Raw genomic sequence first — 18,712 nt, 5'->3', positions numbered from 1 at the left:
TTCATCGTCGCTCAGCTGATCGGGGGGGCCTTTTGTTTACCTTTCGCCTGTCTGCCTGGGCCAAGTCTACTCCCTCCTCATTTCCTTCCATTTCCCTCAGTAATCCCTCCCCTTTTCCTCTTTCCCTACTTTCCCACTACTCCACGAGCAATTTCCCCCCCACCCTGTAAAAACAATAGGCACTTCTATTTGCGTTGGGATCCACAGACTTCAATTTTCTTCAGAACGTCTTCTAAGCTGTCCATTCGTTGACGTGTGTGTGTGTGTGTGTGTGTGTGTGCGCGCGCGCGCGTGGATCAGTGAATAATAACCGGGGGTGTGAGGATGCCTACTTCGGCACTGAGTTCTGTCTCTTATGCACCTTGATATATTCATATAGTATGCATGAAAATAGTGCAACAGTGCAAGTCAAGCCTTAAAATTATATTTAACAACCATATAGAGATTGCACAGCGTCAGTGGAACATATCAGGGTGCATGAGAAGTGGCTGAGTTTAAAAGGTGTACATACATTAGAAAATGTTAAGAAACACTGGTGTATATGCTGAAATTGCACTCCTCATAAAGTACAATACTGTGTATAAATGGTACAGAAGTTCACTCTATTGCATACAAATTAACATATTTCATTTGCACGTTTATCGTGGTCTACAAATACCCTAAACTCTACCTATCGTTCATTACGTTTTTATTTAATTGCCACTTACCGAATACAAGCAATGATGTTTTCTATCGTCATTGAATATTAAACACTAAAAAAAATACAAGGAAAGGTAAGTACATAGTTGAGAAACGCCAAGCATTGAGAGAGAGTGGAGGGTGAGATGCGGCCGCAGGCAGCCTGTTCGCGCGAGGTAGAAACGCGTGATAATATAAATACCCAGGCCTGTGCCTTTCGGAGACCCCGCTTAAACGCTATACTCGTCCACGTGGTATGTTATCACAACCTTGTACTCGCTTGCAACATTGGGAATTACACGCCGTTAGGGATTCACCTACTTCACAATTTCATATTTTTCAAGTATCTTTTACTTTTGTAAGAGGCTGATAGATGAAGGTAGATAAGTAGGTAGATAGAGGGGTAGGTGGCGAGAAATTCATTTTCACGGGTTAAATGTTTTGAAAACAATGGTCGCGAGGGAGTTGCGGAGTTGTATAATCTCGCTCACCGTCTAAAGTTGTAAAACACAGCTAGGGTACCGATATTGGCGTTTATGTGACGAAATGTAAACACTAAGCCATTCCGCTTCGAGATCAAGATTGCTTGCGTAAGCAGTATTGCTTGAGGCGGTGTAACAGTCTTTCTGATTGGAGAAGGGTGGAGAAAAATTTATTGGTGCATTGGGTGAGAAGTCACGCCTTAAGGGGAGGCACTTATTTGTAACGGTCAAAATTATTGGATGAATTAAGTAGTGACGTCGGAACAGGGATGGCTTAGTGGGTGGATTGGGGATCCCAGGGGGAGTCCTCTGGTGTACCTAGACTAAAAAGTTGTAGAAGATAATAGTGAAGAAAATCAAGAAAATATCTCAACCTTTTTAAATAGTGGTACTCCCCCAGGTAGGCGTAGCTCCTCCTTGGGGACCGGTGCCATCTGCGTAGAGCTGATGGCCAGGGGTAGTTGCTGCTGATTGGCCCCCAACTCTTGGGGTTGGGGGGTGGTCCCACGACGTAGACGTTGCAGCTCCAGGACCCCCTGATATCCACCCTTCTGAATCCTCTCTCCCACGTAAGGACAGAGTCCACTTGGCCAGACTGCGATGCGGTCACCACCCAGCACTTCTAAGCTACCAGAAGAGGCTGGACGACCGTGTTGTGAACAGCTGCCCAGGATGTAACACTTCACCCCATACCATACAACACATAATGGAAGACTGCATTATACACAATCATGCACGCAAACAACACAACATACACTCTATAAAGGATTTGTGGGAAAACCCAGTTTCGGCTGTGGCCTTCCTTGGGGAGACGGGACTGCTCGGACAGACAGTCTAGGGAACGACAACAACAACAACCTTTTTAAATATAACTATAAAGTAATGTCGTAACACATTCGTAAAGATTCAACAAAAACCCACTGTGTTGGATAAGAAGAAATGAAATAAATGAATTCCATATATTTCGATCACGGACTGTGATCCTCTTCAGTGGAATACAGAAAGGTAAAAGACATGCCTTTTGCTCTACCTTTCTGTATTCCACTGAAGAGGATCACAGTCCGTGATCGAAATATATGGAATTCATTTATTTCATTTCTTCTTATCCAACACAGTGGGTTTTTGTTGAATCTTTTTAAATATCCTACAAAAAGCATATACTAAGTGGAACTTGACTAAGTAGGATGAACTGAGGCATGGGGCCTACAGATGAAAACAATGGAAAGTGAGTGACTAACTTACATTAAAACAATGATGAAAAGAAAGTGAAAATAAAGAAATATAATACCATAGAAGGAACAGTTAACAGAATTAAACCAGTGGTTACGGAGAGAAGGGAACTGAAAGTTATGGGGAAAACAGTGGTGGCAGTGGTGGGATGAACCTCCAAAGTAATTACAAGACTGAGTGTAAGATAAGTCTACGGGTGCGGGTACCCCAATCTACAGTGCACGTAACCACAACCACGCAGTGCACCACCACAACCAACGCGTATGCTAAATCCAAAGAACAACAAGACGAGGAATGAGGGGTCTACAATACTACGAGTGAACGAGTTACAGCGATCTACAAGGCGGGGGATGAGCCACAACAAGCAGTAGTGAACAAGGACTGACGAGGGACGACGAGGTTGACGTACGTAAGGAAGACTACGTGGAGGCAGTCAAGTCAAATCAATTATAGAAAAAGATAATTTGGACATAGAGTTAGAAGCCCTTGGAAGGATGCTAGAATTGTATGTTACAATTCTAATACTTGGGGGCATAAAGCACAAGACTGTTATTATGGAACTATTTGTAGAAACTGCAAATTTGCACATTGCAAATTGCAGGTCATGATAAATATAATCGTAGAAACCCACCTTTCTGTATGTATCATCAAAGGATAAGACATAGAACACATGAATGTAGAATTTTCGTATGCACCCCGAAACAAGAGGAAAAACCCCAGACACAGAATGAAAGAATACTACAGAACTCCTCACACACACACACACACACACACATATATATATACATATATATATATATATATATATATATATATGTATATATATACATATATATGTATATACATATATATATGTATATATACATATATATATATATACATACATGTATATATATATATATATATATATATATATGTATATATACATATATATGTATATATATACATATATATGTATATATATGCACATATACTGTATATACATATATATATAAATACATATATATAATATATGTAAATATATATATATATATATATATATATGTATATATATATATATACATATGTATATATACATATATATATATATATATATATATATATGATACATATATATATATATATATATATATATATATATATATATATATATACAGACAGTATTGTGTAAGGATAAAAGTGATAGAAGGGTGAAAGAAAACTCGAACATCAAAGATACTTGTAAACTGACAATTACAACTTCTGTAGGACCTCTCATTGCTGGTAGAGTGTCCAATGAACCTATTCAAATATTTATTGATACAGGATCTGTAGTTAATGTTATAACTAGTAGAGTTTTAGACCAATTAAAACCAGGAGTGAAAATCTTGGAACCAATCCATTATTCATTGCAAGAAGTAAATGGAAATCAGTTTAAAACATTAGGTCAGGTTGAATTATGAGAAAAGAGAACATGGTCATATGTCCTGCTCACTTAGGAATCTTAGTGAAATCACAGTTCATCCCATTTCTAAATCAACCAGACTTAAGGCCAGTGACAGGAAAAAAAAAAAAAAAAAATCCCTAGAAATAGATAGGAAAGATAACATACATATTTCAGATAAGGAGGCCGAGCGGTCCAGACCAACAGAAAGTAAAGTCACATATAGTGAACCCGACTCACATGTTCAAGAAATCCCAGAAAATACTAATTCATCAACTACAAATGAAGCCTTGCAATTTGTGGATGGTGGCGTAATAAGTCGACATTATTACACTCCAGAGCAATTAACAGGGTTGAAATGCAGTTAAAAGGAGTCACTGTAGACTCTGAAATTTTAACCATTCCAGAATCAATTAGATTAAAAGGTTTGGAATTGGACTCAGGGATTTATAAGTCAAATAAGAACATGGTAGATGTATTAGTGATTAGTACTTTGAATAAAGGCATAGTCTTAAGAAAAGGTACACAAATAAGATGTTTCCAAGTGTTAGCAAAGCCCATTAAGATTTTAAATGAGAGTACTGAGGAGGTGGAATTACTAATTTCATCAATCTGTTCAGTTCAGAAAGAAACAGAGCTGGGAAAGAAATACAAGAATCAACTAGAACCTATTAGCTGCCCTGAGTTGGATAAAAACTTAGTTGCTTTGCCCTTGAAGCACAGTACAGTAATTGTTTTGCCGGGGGACGCCTTAGGCAAAACAACTGTTTTAAAACATCAGATCAAATAAAAAAAAAAAAAGGGACTCAACATATATATATATATATATATGCGAATAAATCACAAAAACACGTGATTCGCAAAATGTGTAATAAAAACCATTTGGAAAATAAAATGAAAGGTGACCGAATGTTTTTGTCTATTTAAGACATTTTCAAAGGTACAGAGTAAGGTAGCAGTGACATTATATATACAAAAGAAGCACCTTAGGGGGGAATTAGAACAGGTCCGATAGTGACCTAACTCTCTCAGCACTGCCGGACGTTTGACCCGGCTACTGTTTTGTGTTATCCCAATCAATGCAATGATTAAAATCCCTTAAATGCAAAAACAACCCACTTGAAACTTGCCCTGTTCTGATGTTATATTTATGTTGGTTTATTCTCAATTTTAAATCCTTGCCTGGAGAAAGAGGAAGGACAGATGCTGGATCCCTGCCCACAGGTAAGATTTTGGTTGTAGGAAACAGTCAGTTGAGGTACTTAGACAGGGCTTTCTGCGATAAAGATAGGAAACATAGGACGCAGATGTGTTTCCCCGGCGCAGGGATAGATGTTAGAGACAGGATGGTTGGCCTCTCTCACCTTGGGGGTATAGTACCAATTGTTCTTATGTTCCCTGGGGAACCAGCGAGTCTTTGGGATGGCTCTGTTGGCAGCCACCTGAAGGGCTGCAGAAAAGTCAGCCTCTAATGTTTCCACGTCCTGTGGTGGAACGTAAGAAGCTGCCCATTCTTCAACAGATCTCTCAAAGGCCGGCTAGTTTGCCAGAGCAGTCTTCCACCTGTGAGCATGAAATAAGTGTATGTATTGGTTAATGTGTTCATTGTCTCAGGCTGACATTGAAATGTGACTGATGCCAGAAGCCGGTTAAACAGACAAGAAACGCCGTCGCCACCTTGCTACTTTTAACGCAAGGCTACAGAATCTGCACAATGCACATCAACAAGATTCTCTGGCAGTCTTGGACTCTCTTGATTGTGTTGGTCAATGTATAAGATTGAAATGAAAGATGAATAATTAATGGTTGTGACACAGTGTCCTGTTTTGGTGGTAGGGGCAAAAAGACCGCCTGGGACACCTGGACCACCTATTGAGACAGGTCATCCCTGCATCCTGTCCACTGCCCTGGGTCAGAAGCAGTGTTGCAAGACACAGCACATTCACAGCAAGGCCGCTTAATAAATTCGGCGACCCCCCCTCTCCGTCCCCCCATGCAGAAAAGGAGATGGGGAGAAATCCCTTCGGGCTGCGTCAATTTTTTCCCATACATACTTCCTCACCCCCCATCCCCCACCAACTCCCCCTCATGCATCACAGCATCATCTATACACAACCCCTCTCCATTCACCCCTATCTTCTGTTCTCTCCCATCCTTCCTCAACAGACATTCCCCTCTTTTGTAATGCCCCTTTTACCCCATCCATCCATCTCATCCTAGGACGCCCCCTCATATTCACTCCTTCCACACTTCTTTTACTAATCTTTCTTCACTCATTCTTTCCATGTGTCCAAACCACCTTAATTCTTTTTCATTCACCCTATCTCCCAACTTCCTTTCCACTCCTGTTCTCCTCCTCATTTCTCACTCTATCTAGCCTAGTAACCCCCATCATACTTCTCAGACACTTCATCTCAAACACATTCAAACTCCTCTCTTCCTCTCTCATATTCAATGTTTCTGCCCCATACAGTGCTGTTGGCACAATCACTCCCTCATATAACCTCCTCTTAGCATCCGTTCCCAGATGTCTATTTCTCATTACACTTTTTAATCCACCAAGGCATTTATTCACTTCTCTCAATCTACATTCTACCTCCACCCCCACTCCTCCCTTTCCTGCCACATTTGCACCCAAGTATCTAAAACTACCCACTTCCTCCAGTCTTTCACCCTTAAGGGGGTATGCGACACCTGGGGGGGTGAATTTGGTCAAGATATGGCATTTTTCAAAACTGTGTTCAAAATGTTCGTATACCACTTAGAAATAAATCCCGACAAATAATTTTCCAGCCGCGCGCAATTTAAAGGTCCTGGGTGAGGATTAAAACTACCCACTTCCTCCAGTCTTTCACCCTTAAGGGGGTACGCGACACCTGGGGGGGTGAATTTGGTCAAGATATGGCATTTTTCAAAACTGTGTTCAAAATGTTCGTATACCACTTAGAAATAAATCCCGACAAATAATTTTCCAGCCGCGCGCAATTTAAAGGTCCTGGGTGAGGATTAAAGGGACAGATTTAAAGGCGCAACCCACACTAGCGGGAGGCGTGCCACTTAGGACCTTCAGGCGCAGCGAATAACGTTGAAATTTGATTGAATTTACACTCGCCCAGTGTATCAACGGCCAATACGATTGTGGAGGGGAAGGGAGGAAGGTGGAGGGAGAATATTTCGCCAACTTTGTGCGAAACTAAGCGTTAGTTACCGGCTAACTCTGAAAAGGGAAGTACGCATGTCTCATGAGCTCTCATTGCAATCTATTACTTTAGCTAGTACATATTACTCTTTAGTACAGTCATCATGGGTAGCAAAAAGAACAAAAGAACATCACAATGACAAAAAACAGCAGTTAAAGATGGCAAGCAGTCAAAGACGACTAAAGATCTCACCACCTCTCACTCCACCACCGCCCTCACCTGCACCTCTGTGACGGTGACAGAGGTAAAGGACAACATTAGACTAAACAATTCAAAGAGGAAGATTAAATCCAAAGAAGAAAGCAAGAGGAAAAAAATCAAGGCTATACAGGAAGAAGAAAGAAGAAGGGACATCATATGATGCTGGAGGGGGTGCCCTACCAACATAGATTGGCGAGGGGAATCTGATGAGGAAAGAGAAGGTGCCCACTACTGGAAAATAAACCTCTTTCCAATGATTTAGATACCCTGAAGACCCCCAGCAGAGAGGTTTCATATGAAGAAACCGCCAAAGGTGCAAAAAAGCAAATTATATGATGTTGTCGTCTGTGCGTCGTCACTACTGTGACATACTTATACTTTAGTTTTTCAGTATTTAAAGTACTTATAATTAAAATATGTTGATAATTTTTACTGTACTTACTTATTATATAATAAGAATTAAGCCATGAAAAAATCAGTCAAATTGGTGAAACTATAAGCAAGTTACAGATATATTCATATTTCAAGTTGCCATATCTCCGTTCGATATTTTTCTACTTTTTTTTAATCATAAAAAATCTAATATACATTAGATTTAAATGAAACTTACAGGGAATATTACTTTTAGTAACTGCTAGGGCCGATCGTTCGAATATTTTGAATAGGATGAAAGAGTTCGGAGTAATAATGGAAACAAGAGCAAAAAAATTGTATTTTTCACGATTTTTGCCAGCCATTAAAATTGAAATGCCTGTATGCAAAAGTATAAAGGAAATTGTTCAATTACTCAATGACCGGCCCTAGGTGTGCCTACTGACTAATCATAGCCAAAATATAAAACAAATTGGTCCACGTATCATGGTGCTGTGCACTTTTAAATGTCGCTACTAGTATACGTACATGTGTACATATGTACATGTGTACATATGTACATGTGTACATACATCATTCTGCTTCACCTAAAATGTAAGCAATATGGATACCTATTTACCTGAGAAGTTTCAGCTCTTTACTCTAAATATTTTAGAAAATGACCTCCAGGTGTCGCGTACCCCCTTAAGCCTACTGTCACTCTCTCCCCTTGTACATCTCATCACCTTACTTTTGCCCACATTTATCTTCAGCTTCCTTCTTTCACACACCTCAAACTGTCACTAACTTCCTCAATCCCTCCTCTGATCCTGCTACAAGCAGTGTCGTCAGCAAACAACTGGCTCACCTCCCACTTTTCTCCATTTTCTTTAATCATCTCCAACCGCTGACCCACTACCCTTGCCAAAGGTCGAGGAGATGGCGGTTCAAATCCTACCACCGGTGAAGTTTAATCAAGGGCATGGTTCATTAAATTCCACGCTACAAAGTCCTCTTTGAGGGTCACCGTCCTAGCCTTCCAATAGGGGGGAGTTTGTGACATTAAACCATATCATCATTATAACTCTGAGTAAAAGAGAACGAATAATACAGCAGTGACTTTATATTTTATAATGTTAGTAGTGAGATGCAAATTACGTATGGCAGCCAATGCTGCACCCAAGAATTTGAATCATACTGAAGTGGTTAACCTAACATCACCCTCATCCCATGAGTGAATTATGGGATGGGAAGGTGCCTTCTACCTTTCAGTTGAAAAGGTTTAATATGAAGAATGTTGTGATTGGGTGTGCAATAGTGTTATGTTGTCTGAGCCTGGAACTAGTGCTCTACAATTGGCAAGGGAAGTGCAGAATTCTGCTCATGTACATAGTCAATTAAAGTCTTGGGAAGAGTAAGATGTAAAACCACATGGTGGCTGGGATTCAGAGTCCTCCAAGATATGAATCTGAGTCAAAGGTTTGCATGGCTCAGGGACTGATGATAGTGTTTATACTTGTCTCAAACACATGAAAAGGTGATGAGTTTCCAAAGCCAAAGGGATAATAATATTCATTCTCTCTATTGTAATATTTTATATCACAGATTATAAACAATGTAGGAAGCTGCATATAGACCAATATACAAAGAACAAAACACTAATCAAAGTTAACACAGACCATGTGTGTTATTCTATTATGGCTGATGCAACCTTCTTTGTACCACTATCTCTTTATGCATGGTGCTTTCAAAACAAAGCACAGTGTATAATATACTGAAACTAACAGTATAATTCATCCTTCCTGAGAAGGTTCTGCTATTTCTTGAGAGAAAGATGAGGCAAAAGAGTTCCAATTATGGTGACAGCTGCTAGCAGGTGGCTTGCAAGAGGGAGGTCTCTTGTGTTGAGGCTTACACTGTACATCTGCTTCAGAGTATGAAGTTCATTCTCCTGGGTGTTGGTTGATCTGTCAAAGAAAAGTTGGAATATTATTTGACAAATCCAAGTAATCACATTCACCTAATCAATAACCTATTACATATAAAGCCAAGTAGCCATATATACACCATGAAGAGCTTTCCTCCTTTATAAGGGACCAATGACAGGTATCTATTTGTAGTGGATAGATGAAGTAGCCACCCTCCACCAATCCCATACCCATTTGTTGCCCCTTCTATCTTAGCTCCTTGTGGATGAAGAGTCATTCACTGTCCTCTATCCATTGCTTGGGTCTCGAACAATGCAGGAAGATACAGCACCTCCACAACAGGGCCCAACAGCCAAAACTGGTTTACCCTCACCATTTCAATACATGTCAACCCTTCTCCCTCACCAAGGCAAGAGAAAAAAAATCTCACCTATTTCAATACTATCATAATCATCCCTTTAACTCATTCCTGCTTAAATCATATGAATATTGCATCATTTCTCTACCAGAAATAATGCCAGTTCACCCCTGGTGTGCTCGTCTCATGGAAGATAGACTGAAGCAGTTGGTGGCAGAGTTTGTGAGGGTGTGTGAAAAGAGAAAGCTGGAATCAAATGTGGCAAAAGGTGTATCTATCTATTACCAAGGGCTTTTTCCCCTTTACCAGGGAAGTAGCCAAAATCAAAAGGCATACATCCACTCCCACCCATGTCATTCCCATCAACCCTTTCCTCACCTCTCATCTTAGCTCCTCATAGATGATGGGTCATCCCTGTATCCCACCCACTGCCCTGGGTCAGCAGCAATGCAGCACAGTACATCCAAAGCAAGGCTGCTTCACTTAATCGGTGAACTCCCTCTCCATTCCCTCATGCAGAAAAATAGAAGATGGGGAGAAATCCTTTTGGGCTGCATCAAAATATCATTCACACATAAGCACTCTGTAAACCTCCCATCCCTTCCTTGCATCACAGTATCATCTATACATAGCCATTCTCCACTCACCTCTACCTCCTGCCATCTTCCTTCCTTGCTCAACGCCCCTTTCACCTAATCCATTACCTAACCCTCAGTCGTCCCCTCATGTTCACTCCTTCCACCTCTACCTTTCACACCTCTTTTACTAATATTTCTTCACTCATTCTTTCCACATGTCCATGCCATACCAATATTCTTTCATCAATCCTATCTGATATCTCCTTTTCCATTCCTGCTCTCCTCTTCACCTCCTCGTTTCTCACTCTATCCAACCTTGCAATCCCTACCATACTTCTGAGGCATTTCATCTCACATTTAAACTTTTTCTCTCTGCCTCTAAGAAGTTCATGTCTCTGTCCCATACAGTGCTGTCAGGACAATCACCCCTTCATATAATCTCCTTTGCATCCATTCCTTAATGCCTATTTCTCATGACAATTTCTAACATCTTCAATACAAGTCAAATTCTCGCGAGCAGCATCAGATGCCTACTGTACGATACATCACATTATTTGCATTATAAAATACAAAGTCACTGCTGTATTACTCATTCTCTTTCACTCTGAGTAATAATAAATATGGAAAACATGATCAAACAAGTTCACATCATTCAGGGGTCACTCAGCTACAACTACATACATATACCAAGGCTTTTTCCCCCTTTCAAGGGGGGCAGCCAAAAAGAAAAAGTCATAAAATCATTTACACTCCACTCCCCTCCAACCTCCCTCTTATCTTAGAACCTCCTGGATGACGGGTCAACCACCTTGTCCACTGCCCTGGGTCAGAGGCAGTGTCGCAAGTCACAGCACATCCACAGCAAGGCCGCTTCATTAAATCGGAGACCCCCTCCTTTTCCATCCCCTCATGCAGAAAAGGAGAAGATTGGGAGAAATCCCTTAGGGCTGCGTCAAATTTTGCTCACACATACTACCTCACCCCCCATCCCCCCACCCACTCCACCTCATGCATCACAACATCATCCATATACAACCATTCTCCATTCACCCCTGTCTTCTGTCCTCTCCCATCCTTCCTCAACAGACATTTCCCTCTTCCCCAAAGCCCCCTTCATCCCATCCATCCATCTTATCCTAGGACGTCCCCTCATGTTCACTCCCTCCACATCTGCCTTCCATACCTCTTTTAGTCTTTCTTCACTCATTCTTTCCATGTGTCCAAACCATCCTAATACTCTTTCATCAACCCTATCTCCCAACTCCCTTTCCACCCCTGTTCTCCTTCTCACCTTCTCATTTCTCATTCTAGCCTAGTAACCCCCAACATGCTTCTCAGACACCTCATCTCAAACACATTCAAACTCCTCTCTTCCTCTACAACTACAAAATAAATATAATCAAGACACCGACACTGGCATCCTTGTATACCCACTCACACCTCATCTATATAGGTGTCATCATATCGAAGAGGTTAATCCCCCAAGGCATTTATTTGCTACTCTCAATCTTCAATTTACCTCCATCTCCACTCCCCATTTTCCTGCCACATGTGACCCCAAGTACCTAAAGCTATCCATTTCCTCTGGTCTCTCTCCTTTAAGACCTGCTTCCAAATTGCTGCCATCTTCTCCACTTGTACATCTCATCACCTTACCTTTACTTTCAACTTTCTGCTATTGTATACCTTCCCAAACTCCGTCACAAACTCCCTTAACCCCACCCGACCTTACAAAAGGTGATGAAATATAAAAGGAATGATGACTTGGTTTGTGATACAGCTTAACCCCTTCCATACGGTGCCGCACACGTAGGCGTCATGGGGAGCGAGTGTATTCGCGAGGCTGCCATATCGGCGTCTTGATTATATTTATTGTAGTCGCCCCTCCATAATGACATTCTTTCTAATTCTTTTGTAATCGCATTTTCTATGGTTATCAAAATTCACGGGTGAAGAGAGAACGATCGATATAAGCGGTGACTATATTTTATGATGCAAGTATTATTACGACACGTCGTACGGCTGGCATTGGCTGCTGCCACCGAGATCTAAGTCCATGACGCCTACGTGTGCGGCACCGTATGGAAGGGGTTAAGGGTGGAGAGCTTTAACCTCTTCAATACATGTCAAATTTTTGCATCACCTGCCTGATGTATCTTGATTCAATGATGAATCACAATACTCGCATTATAAAAAATAATGTTACAGCTGTGATAGTGAAGCAGAGAGTAGAGGTGGAAAGAAAGTTGCTGGATACAATAGATTGAAGAGTACAGAGATGGTCTAGGCATATAGAATGAATGAGGAAAGACAAGCAAAACGAATGAGTAAAACTGAAGTGGATGTAATGAACTTGAGAAGACCAATAATAAAGTGGCTGGCCAGGATGGAGGGCCACTAGAACCAAGAAGAATGTTTACTGAGCAAGGAGAAGAGTGCAAGAGTGAATGGAGAATGGTTATATATGGATGACAAAATGACAGTCATTTGGGATGTTCTTATCTGCTTTATCAAGCATTTTGTGTAAATGAAGGAGAGATTAAAAAGTGTAATGAGGAATAGACATTTGGGAATGGATGCTAAGAGGAGACTATATGAAGGAGTGATTGTGCCAACAGCACTGTATAGGGCAGAAACATGGAACATAAGAGGGGAAGAGGGAAGGAGTTTGAATATGTTTGAGATGAGGTGTCTGAGAAGTATGATGGGGTTACTAGGCTAGATAGAGTGAGAAATGAGGAGGTGAGGGGGAGAGCGGGGGAGGAAAGGGGGTTGGGAGATAGAGTTGATGAAAGAGTATTAGGATGGTTTGGACACATGGAAAGAATGAGTGAAGAAAGACTAGTAAAAGAGGTATGGAAGGCAGATGTGAAGGGAGTGAACATGAAGGGACATCCTAGGATGAGGTGGATGGATGGGGTGAAGGGGGCTTTGGGGAAGAGGGGAATGTCTGTTGAGGAAGGATGGGAGAGGACAGAAGACAGGGGGAATGGAGAATGGTTGTATATGGATGATGTTGTGATGCATAAGGTGGAATGGGTGGGGGGATGGGGGGTGAGGTAGTATGTGTGAGCAAATTTGGATGCAGCCCGAAGGGATTTCTCCCTGTCTTCTCCTTTATGCATGGGGGGACAGAGAGGGGGGGGGGTCGCCAATTTAATGAAGCGGCCTTGCTGTGGATGTGCTGTGTCTTGCGACATTGCTTCTGACCCAGGGCAGTGGACAAGGTGCAGGGATGACCCGTCATCCAGGAGGTGCTAAGATACGAGGGAGGGTGGAGGGGTGTGGAGTGTATTCAGGGATGGAATGGGTGGGAATGTTTTTATGCCTTTCCTTTTTGGCTACCTCCTTTGTAAGGGGGAAAAAATTCTTGGTATATGTATCAAGCGTTTTGTGTAAATGAAGGAGAGATTGCCATATAATGAAGTGCTGGGGGTAAACCATCTTTAGCTGTTGGGCCTTGTTGTGGAAATGCCATGTCTTACTAAACTACTTTTGACTCTTGCAGTGTGATAGAGAACACAGATGACCCTTCCTTCATGAGGTGTTATGAGAAAAGAGATGAGGAATGAATATAGGCATTGGGTGGGTGTATGCTTTGACTCAGCCACCCCTCTTAAAAAGGTGGGGGGATTCTTTAAAAAAAAAAATTCATAAAGTTATAAAATCCTTGCTTACCCTTTCTTTGGGGTTTTCACACCACTCTGATACTTGATCAGAGCTTTCAAAGATGTTTGTAATTTCTTTTCAAATACACCAAGGAGTGCTTGGAGTTTGGCTTGCATTTCCTCTTCATCTTTGCTGGACACTTCTCCAGCTTCATCCTTCTCATTGCTTTGACATTCAGTGATGTCCTTTTCTAGATTACTCTTAACTGCCTTATCACTGATATTGGCATTTTGTGCGTCCTGTGTACAAGTTTCAATCTTGGGTTTGACAATGATTTGAAGAGCTGGCTGGCATTCAATTAACAAATTCAAGATAGAACAGTGCAGTTTGGCAACAGCATTTTGATTCAAGATTCCTGGAAAAATAATCTTAATTAGCTTATTAATGCTTACAGGAAAAGAAAAGGAAAGAAAAATATGGTGATAGTGGAGCTGCGATTAACTGTAATGTCATTCCACAAGTAGTTCCCCTTTTTCTTCACCTTGCATCTGGTCCTGCACAAGGACAGCCTGGTCTAGTTGAACTTTCAGGATATCCACAGGGTTCTCCAGTTGCATAAACTGTTGAGCAGCTTTGCTATAGTTGAGTTCAGCAAGATGCCTCATATTGCGGGCATCTCCTTGGCGCAGCCTTGGAGGAAGCATGGAGAAAAAAGTTTATGTTGACAGACAGCAAAGCTAAAAATCTATCTGTATCTATCTCTATAACAAGGTCCTCTTTCCCTTTATAAAGGAGTTAGGCAGCTAAGGCATGCACCCATCCCTATCCATTCCATACCCATCCACAACCCATTTGTTCCCTCTCATCATACCTCCTCATGGATGAAGGGCCATCATTGTCTCTTGCCCATTGCCCAAGGTTTTTTTCACCAAAGCTAAAAATAATGCAGTCTTAAAAAATTATGTTAAACAAGCATACAGTATTTCAATCTACATATGATGGTGGAAATCTGAAGATATGGCTCCAATTTCTGACCACAAAACTCCACATTCAAAATTAATGTATTTCAATCAATCACTCCACTGCCACTGGTCTCTACTAGCAGAAGACTTGTAGCCTCCATGAAACAAGCAACTGCTCTCAGGCAGGACCATAAGTCACTTAGGGAAGAGATATTGTGTTGTCAAGGTATTGTTAGTGTGGGGCATCGTAGTATGAGATGTTCTGAGTATTCTGTGCGTTGGTTGCATCTGGGGCAGTTTGAATCTATGACTAGACCTATTCTGTGTTGGTATATGTTTCAATAACATTGAAAGCATTTTAGCCAATTGTATGGACCAATGACATGTGCCTATTTGCGGTGGATGGACGAGTTAATGGGGACACTGGTGAGAATGTAAAAGATAGGAGTGAACAAATTATGACAAAAGAAACAATATAGATCTAATATATCTAGACTTTGGAAAAGCTTTTGATACCATCCCCCACAAAAGACTATTTGCTAAATTAGCTTCACACGGAATAAGTGGTAGCCTATTAAGTTGGACTAGTAATTGGTTGAATGATCAAAAACAGAGTTGTTGTTGTTGTCGTTCCCTAGACTGTCTGTCCGAGCAGTCCCGTCTCCCCAAGGAATGCTACAGCCGAAACTGGGTTTTCCCACAAATCCTTTATAGAGTGTATGTTGTGTTGTTTGCGTGCATGATTGTGTATAATGCAGTCTTCCATTATGTGTTGTATGGTATGGGGTGAAGTGTTACATCCTGGGCAGCTGTTCACAATGTGGTCATCCAGCCTCTTCTGGTAGCTTAGAAGTGCTGGGTGGTGGCCGCACCGCAGTCTGGCCAAGTGGACTCTGTCCTTTCGTGGGAGAGAGGATTCAGAAGGGTGGATATCAGGGGGTCTGGCATGCAGCAGTGTGTTGTCTTTCAGTGTGTTAATGGAGCGGTGAGTGATATGATTATGAATATGTTTCCGGAGGCTGGTATTTGGTGGTTGTGGAGGAAGAGAAGAGAGTATTTGTGCGTAATAAAGGTCTTTGGGTATTGTTTTAATGTTTCTTGGGGTGTGTGGGTGTTCTGCTATGTAGTGTAGTGGGTGTGATGTGTTTGTGGTGGCTGCGGCAAGTGTTTGTGTGCCTCTCATGTCGAGGTGGTCCTTGACTTTGAGGACTTTTGTTTCATGGTGTAAATGGTCTGTTGGTGTTGTATTTGTGCAGCCTGTTATTGTTTTTAGGGCTTTGTTTTGTATGATTTGAAGGGTGTTGTGGTGTGTCTCACTGAGATTAGGAGCCCATGCAGGACTCGCATGATTCAACACTGAGCGTATGCATTGTTTGTATATTGTTATATTAGTTTCTTTGTTTTGTCCAAATGTTGTTCCAGTGATTGACTTAAGTGCGTTAAGTCTAGGTGTGCATTTGTTTTTTATGTTGTGATGTGTTGTTTGAAAGACATGGATGTATAGTATGTTACACCAAGAATTTTCGGTGTGTTTGTGTGTGGTATTAGAGTGTTGTTGATGTAGAGATGAGGTATGTATTTGTGTTCTATTGTCCAGTTGGTGAGAAGTGTTGCTGTAGATTTGGTTGGAGCTATTTTGAGTCTGTGATGAACCATGTGTTGAGTGTATCAAGGTATGGCTGGATTATTTCTGCAGCTTTGTCTGTGTTACGATGTGTGCATGTGATTGTTATGTCGTCTGCGTAGGAAGAGATTTGTATTTCTGAGTTGTCTGGTGTGGGTAAGTCATGCATGTATAGATTAAATAGTGTGGGGGATAGAACTGAGCCCTGTGGTACTCCATTCTTAATGTTTCTGATGTGCGATGATTGGCCATTATATGACACGTAAGCATTCCTACCTGCCAGATAATTGGCCAGCCATCTTTTGGTGTTATTGTGCATGTCTTGGGGAGTACCTAAAAAACAGAGTTATTCTAAATGGCAAAACTTCTAGATGGAAAAATGTTATGAGTGGAGTTCCTCTGGTTTCCATTCTTGGGCCACTTCTATTCATAGTATATATAAATGATATAGACCACGGACAATTTACTGTCTCCAAATTTGCTGATGATACAAAACTGTGCACAATAGCAAATGATCACTTAAACCAATTTGGTATTCAAGAAGATTTAGATAAACTAAAGCAATGGTCTGAAAAGTGGCTAAAGAAATTTAACACAAATAAGGTTATGCATATAGGTAAAACTAACAGCAAGTATGATTACAAGTTATTTGGAAATTTGTTAACAAAAGTGGATAGTGAAAAGGATCTTAGTAATGATCTCAAATCATCTAAGCAGTGTATTTCTGTCTCTGAGAAAGCAAATAAGATTCTAGGACTGATTGCACGATCTTTTGACTTTAAAAGTCCATCTCTAATTAACAAGCTATATAAATTGTTAGTTTATCCACATTTGGAATATGGTGTTTCCATATGGTCACCGATCTTATTAAAGACACTGACAGATGGAAAAAGTACAACAGCGAGCCACAAAACTGATTCCAAATATCAAAAATAAATCATGTGAAAATTTATATAACATATGAATCTGTTTTCCCTAAAAAAGCATGGACTCAGAGGTGACTTGATAAAGGACTTTAAGATTCTAAAGGGAATCGACATCAAGTGAAATTTTTTTTTGCACTGAATGGGAATCTGACAAGAAATAATGGTTTCAAACTATCAGGAAATAGATTTAATTTGGAAGTGGGTAGAAACAACTTCACCAACTGTGGGGTTAATGAATGGAATAAACTTCCTGCAGTGACAGTGCAATGTAGTTCAGTTTGAAGATTTAAGATTTCTTTAGATAAACACCTAAGCTAGATGCTGTAATGCCTGCCATTTATTCTATATCATTTATTTATTTGTTTGCTATCTGTTTATTATTATTTCCTTGATTATCATTTATTATCATTTATTTGTCAATTTATTATTATCTACTATGTTTGAGATCCTGCTACAAGTACAGTGTCGTCCACAAACAACAGCTAGCTTATCTCACACTTTTCTCTATTTTCTTTAACCATCTTCAATCCCTGGCCCACTACCCTTGCATTTACCTCTTACACCACCCCATCCATGTATAAATTGAACAGCCAGGATGACATAACACATCCCCGACGAAGTCCCACCTTTACCTCAAACTACTCACTCTCTTCATTTCTAATCCTGACACATGCTCTACTACTCTCGTAAAAACTCCTGAAAGCTCCTGACAGCTTTCCTCCTATCCCATATATCTGCAATACACCCCACAGTGCCTTCCTCTTTACTCTGTCATAAGCCTTTTCTAGATCCATAAAAAAAAAAAAAAAAAACATACATACATACATACATATACCAAGACTTTCTTCCCCCTTACCAGGGGGGTAGCCAAAAAGGACAAGGCACAAAAACATTCCCACCCATTTCATCCCCAAAAACACTCCACACCCCTCCACCCTCCCTCCCATCTTATCACCTCCTAGATGACGGGTCATCCCTGCACCCTGTCCACTGCCCTGGGTCAGAAGCAGTGTCGCAGGACACAGCACATCCACAGCAAGGCCGCTTCATTAAATCAGCAACCCCCCTCTCTGTCCCCCCATATAAAGGAGAGGACGGGGAGAAATCCCTTCGGGCTGCATCAAAATTTTTGCTCACACACACTACCTCACCCCCATTCCCC

At 41.0% G+C, this 18,712-nt stretch overlaps 1 protein-coding gene across 5 annotated transcripts in view; it reads right to left on the bottom strand.

Moving 5' to 3' along the window:
* Positions 1–9,140: 9,140 nt before the first annotated feature.
* The window catches only part of LOC143018649 (erythroid differentiation-related factor 1), a 74,790-nt gene continuing 65,218 nt past the window's right edge, over positions 9,141–18,712 (bottom strand). For 3 of the 5 annotated variants that reach the window (XM_076174220.1, XM_076174219.1, XM_076174221.1), the window contains exons 16-19: positions 14,910–14,972; positions 14,580–14,728; positions 14,108–14,453; positions 9,141–9,532 (exon numbers count right to left, since the gene is read on the bottom strand). In XM_076174220.1, the coding sequence (XP_076030335.1) occupies positions 9,382–9,532; positions 14,108–14,453; positions 14,580–14,728; positions 14,910–14,972 (709 nt within the window). In that variant the 3' untranslated portion in view covers positions 9,141–9,381. The remainder of the gene's footprint in view (positions 9,533–14,107; positions 14,454–14,579; positions 14,729–14,909; positions 14,973–18,712) is intronic. The other 2 variants (XM_076174222.1, XM_076174223.1) reach the window with 2 other exon arrangements.

The sequence above is a fragment of the Oratosquilla oratoria genome, chromosome 35 (genome assembly GCF_046742065.1).
Source record: "Oratosquilla oratoria isolate Oo_2021 chromosome 35, ASM4674206v1, whole genome shotgun sequence".
Lineage (NCBI taxonomy): Eukaryota > Metazoa > Arthropoda > Malacostraca > Stomatopoda > Squillidae > Oratosquilla > Oratosquilla oratoria.
The sequence above is the reverse complement of the archived record's forward strand: the minus strand, read 5'-3'. Positions and strand labels throughout refer to the sequence as shown.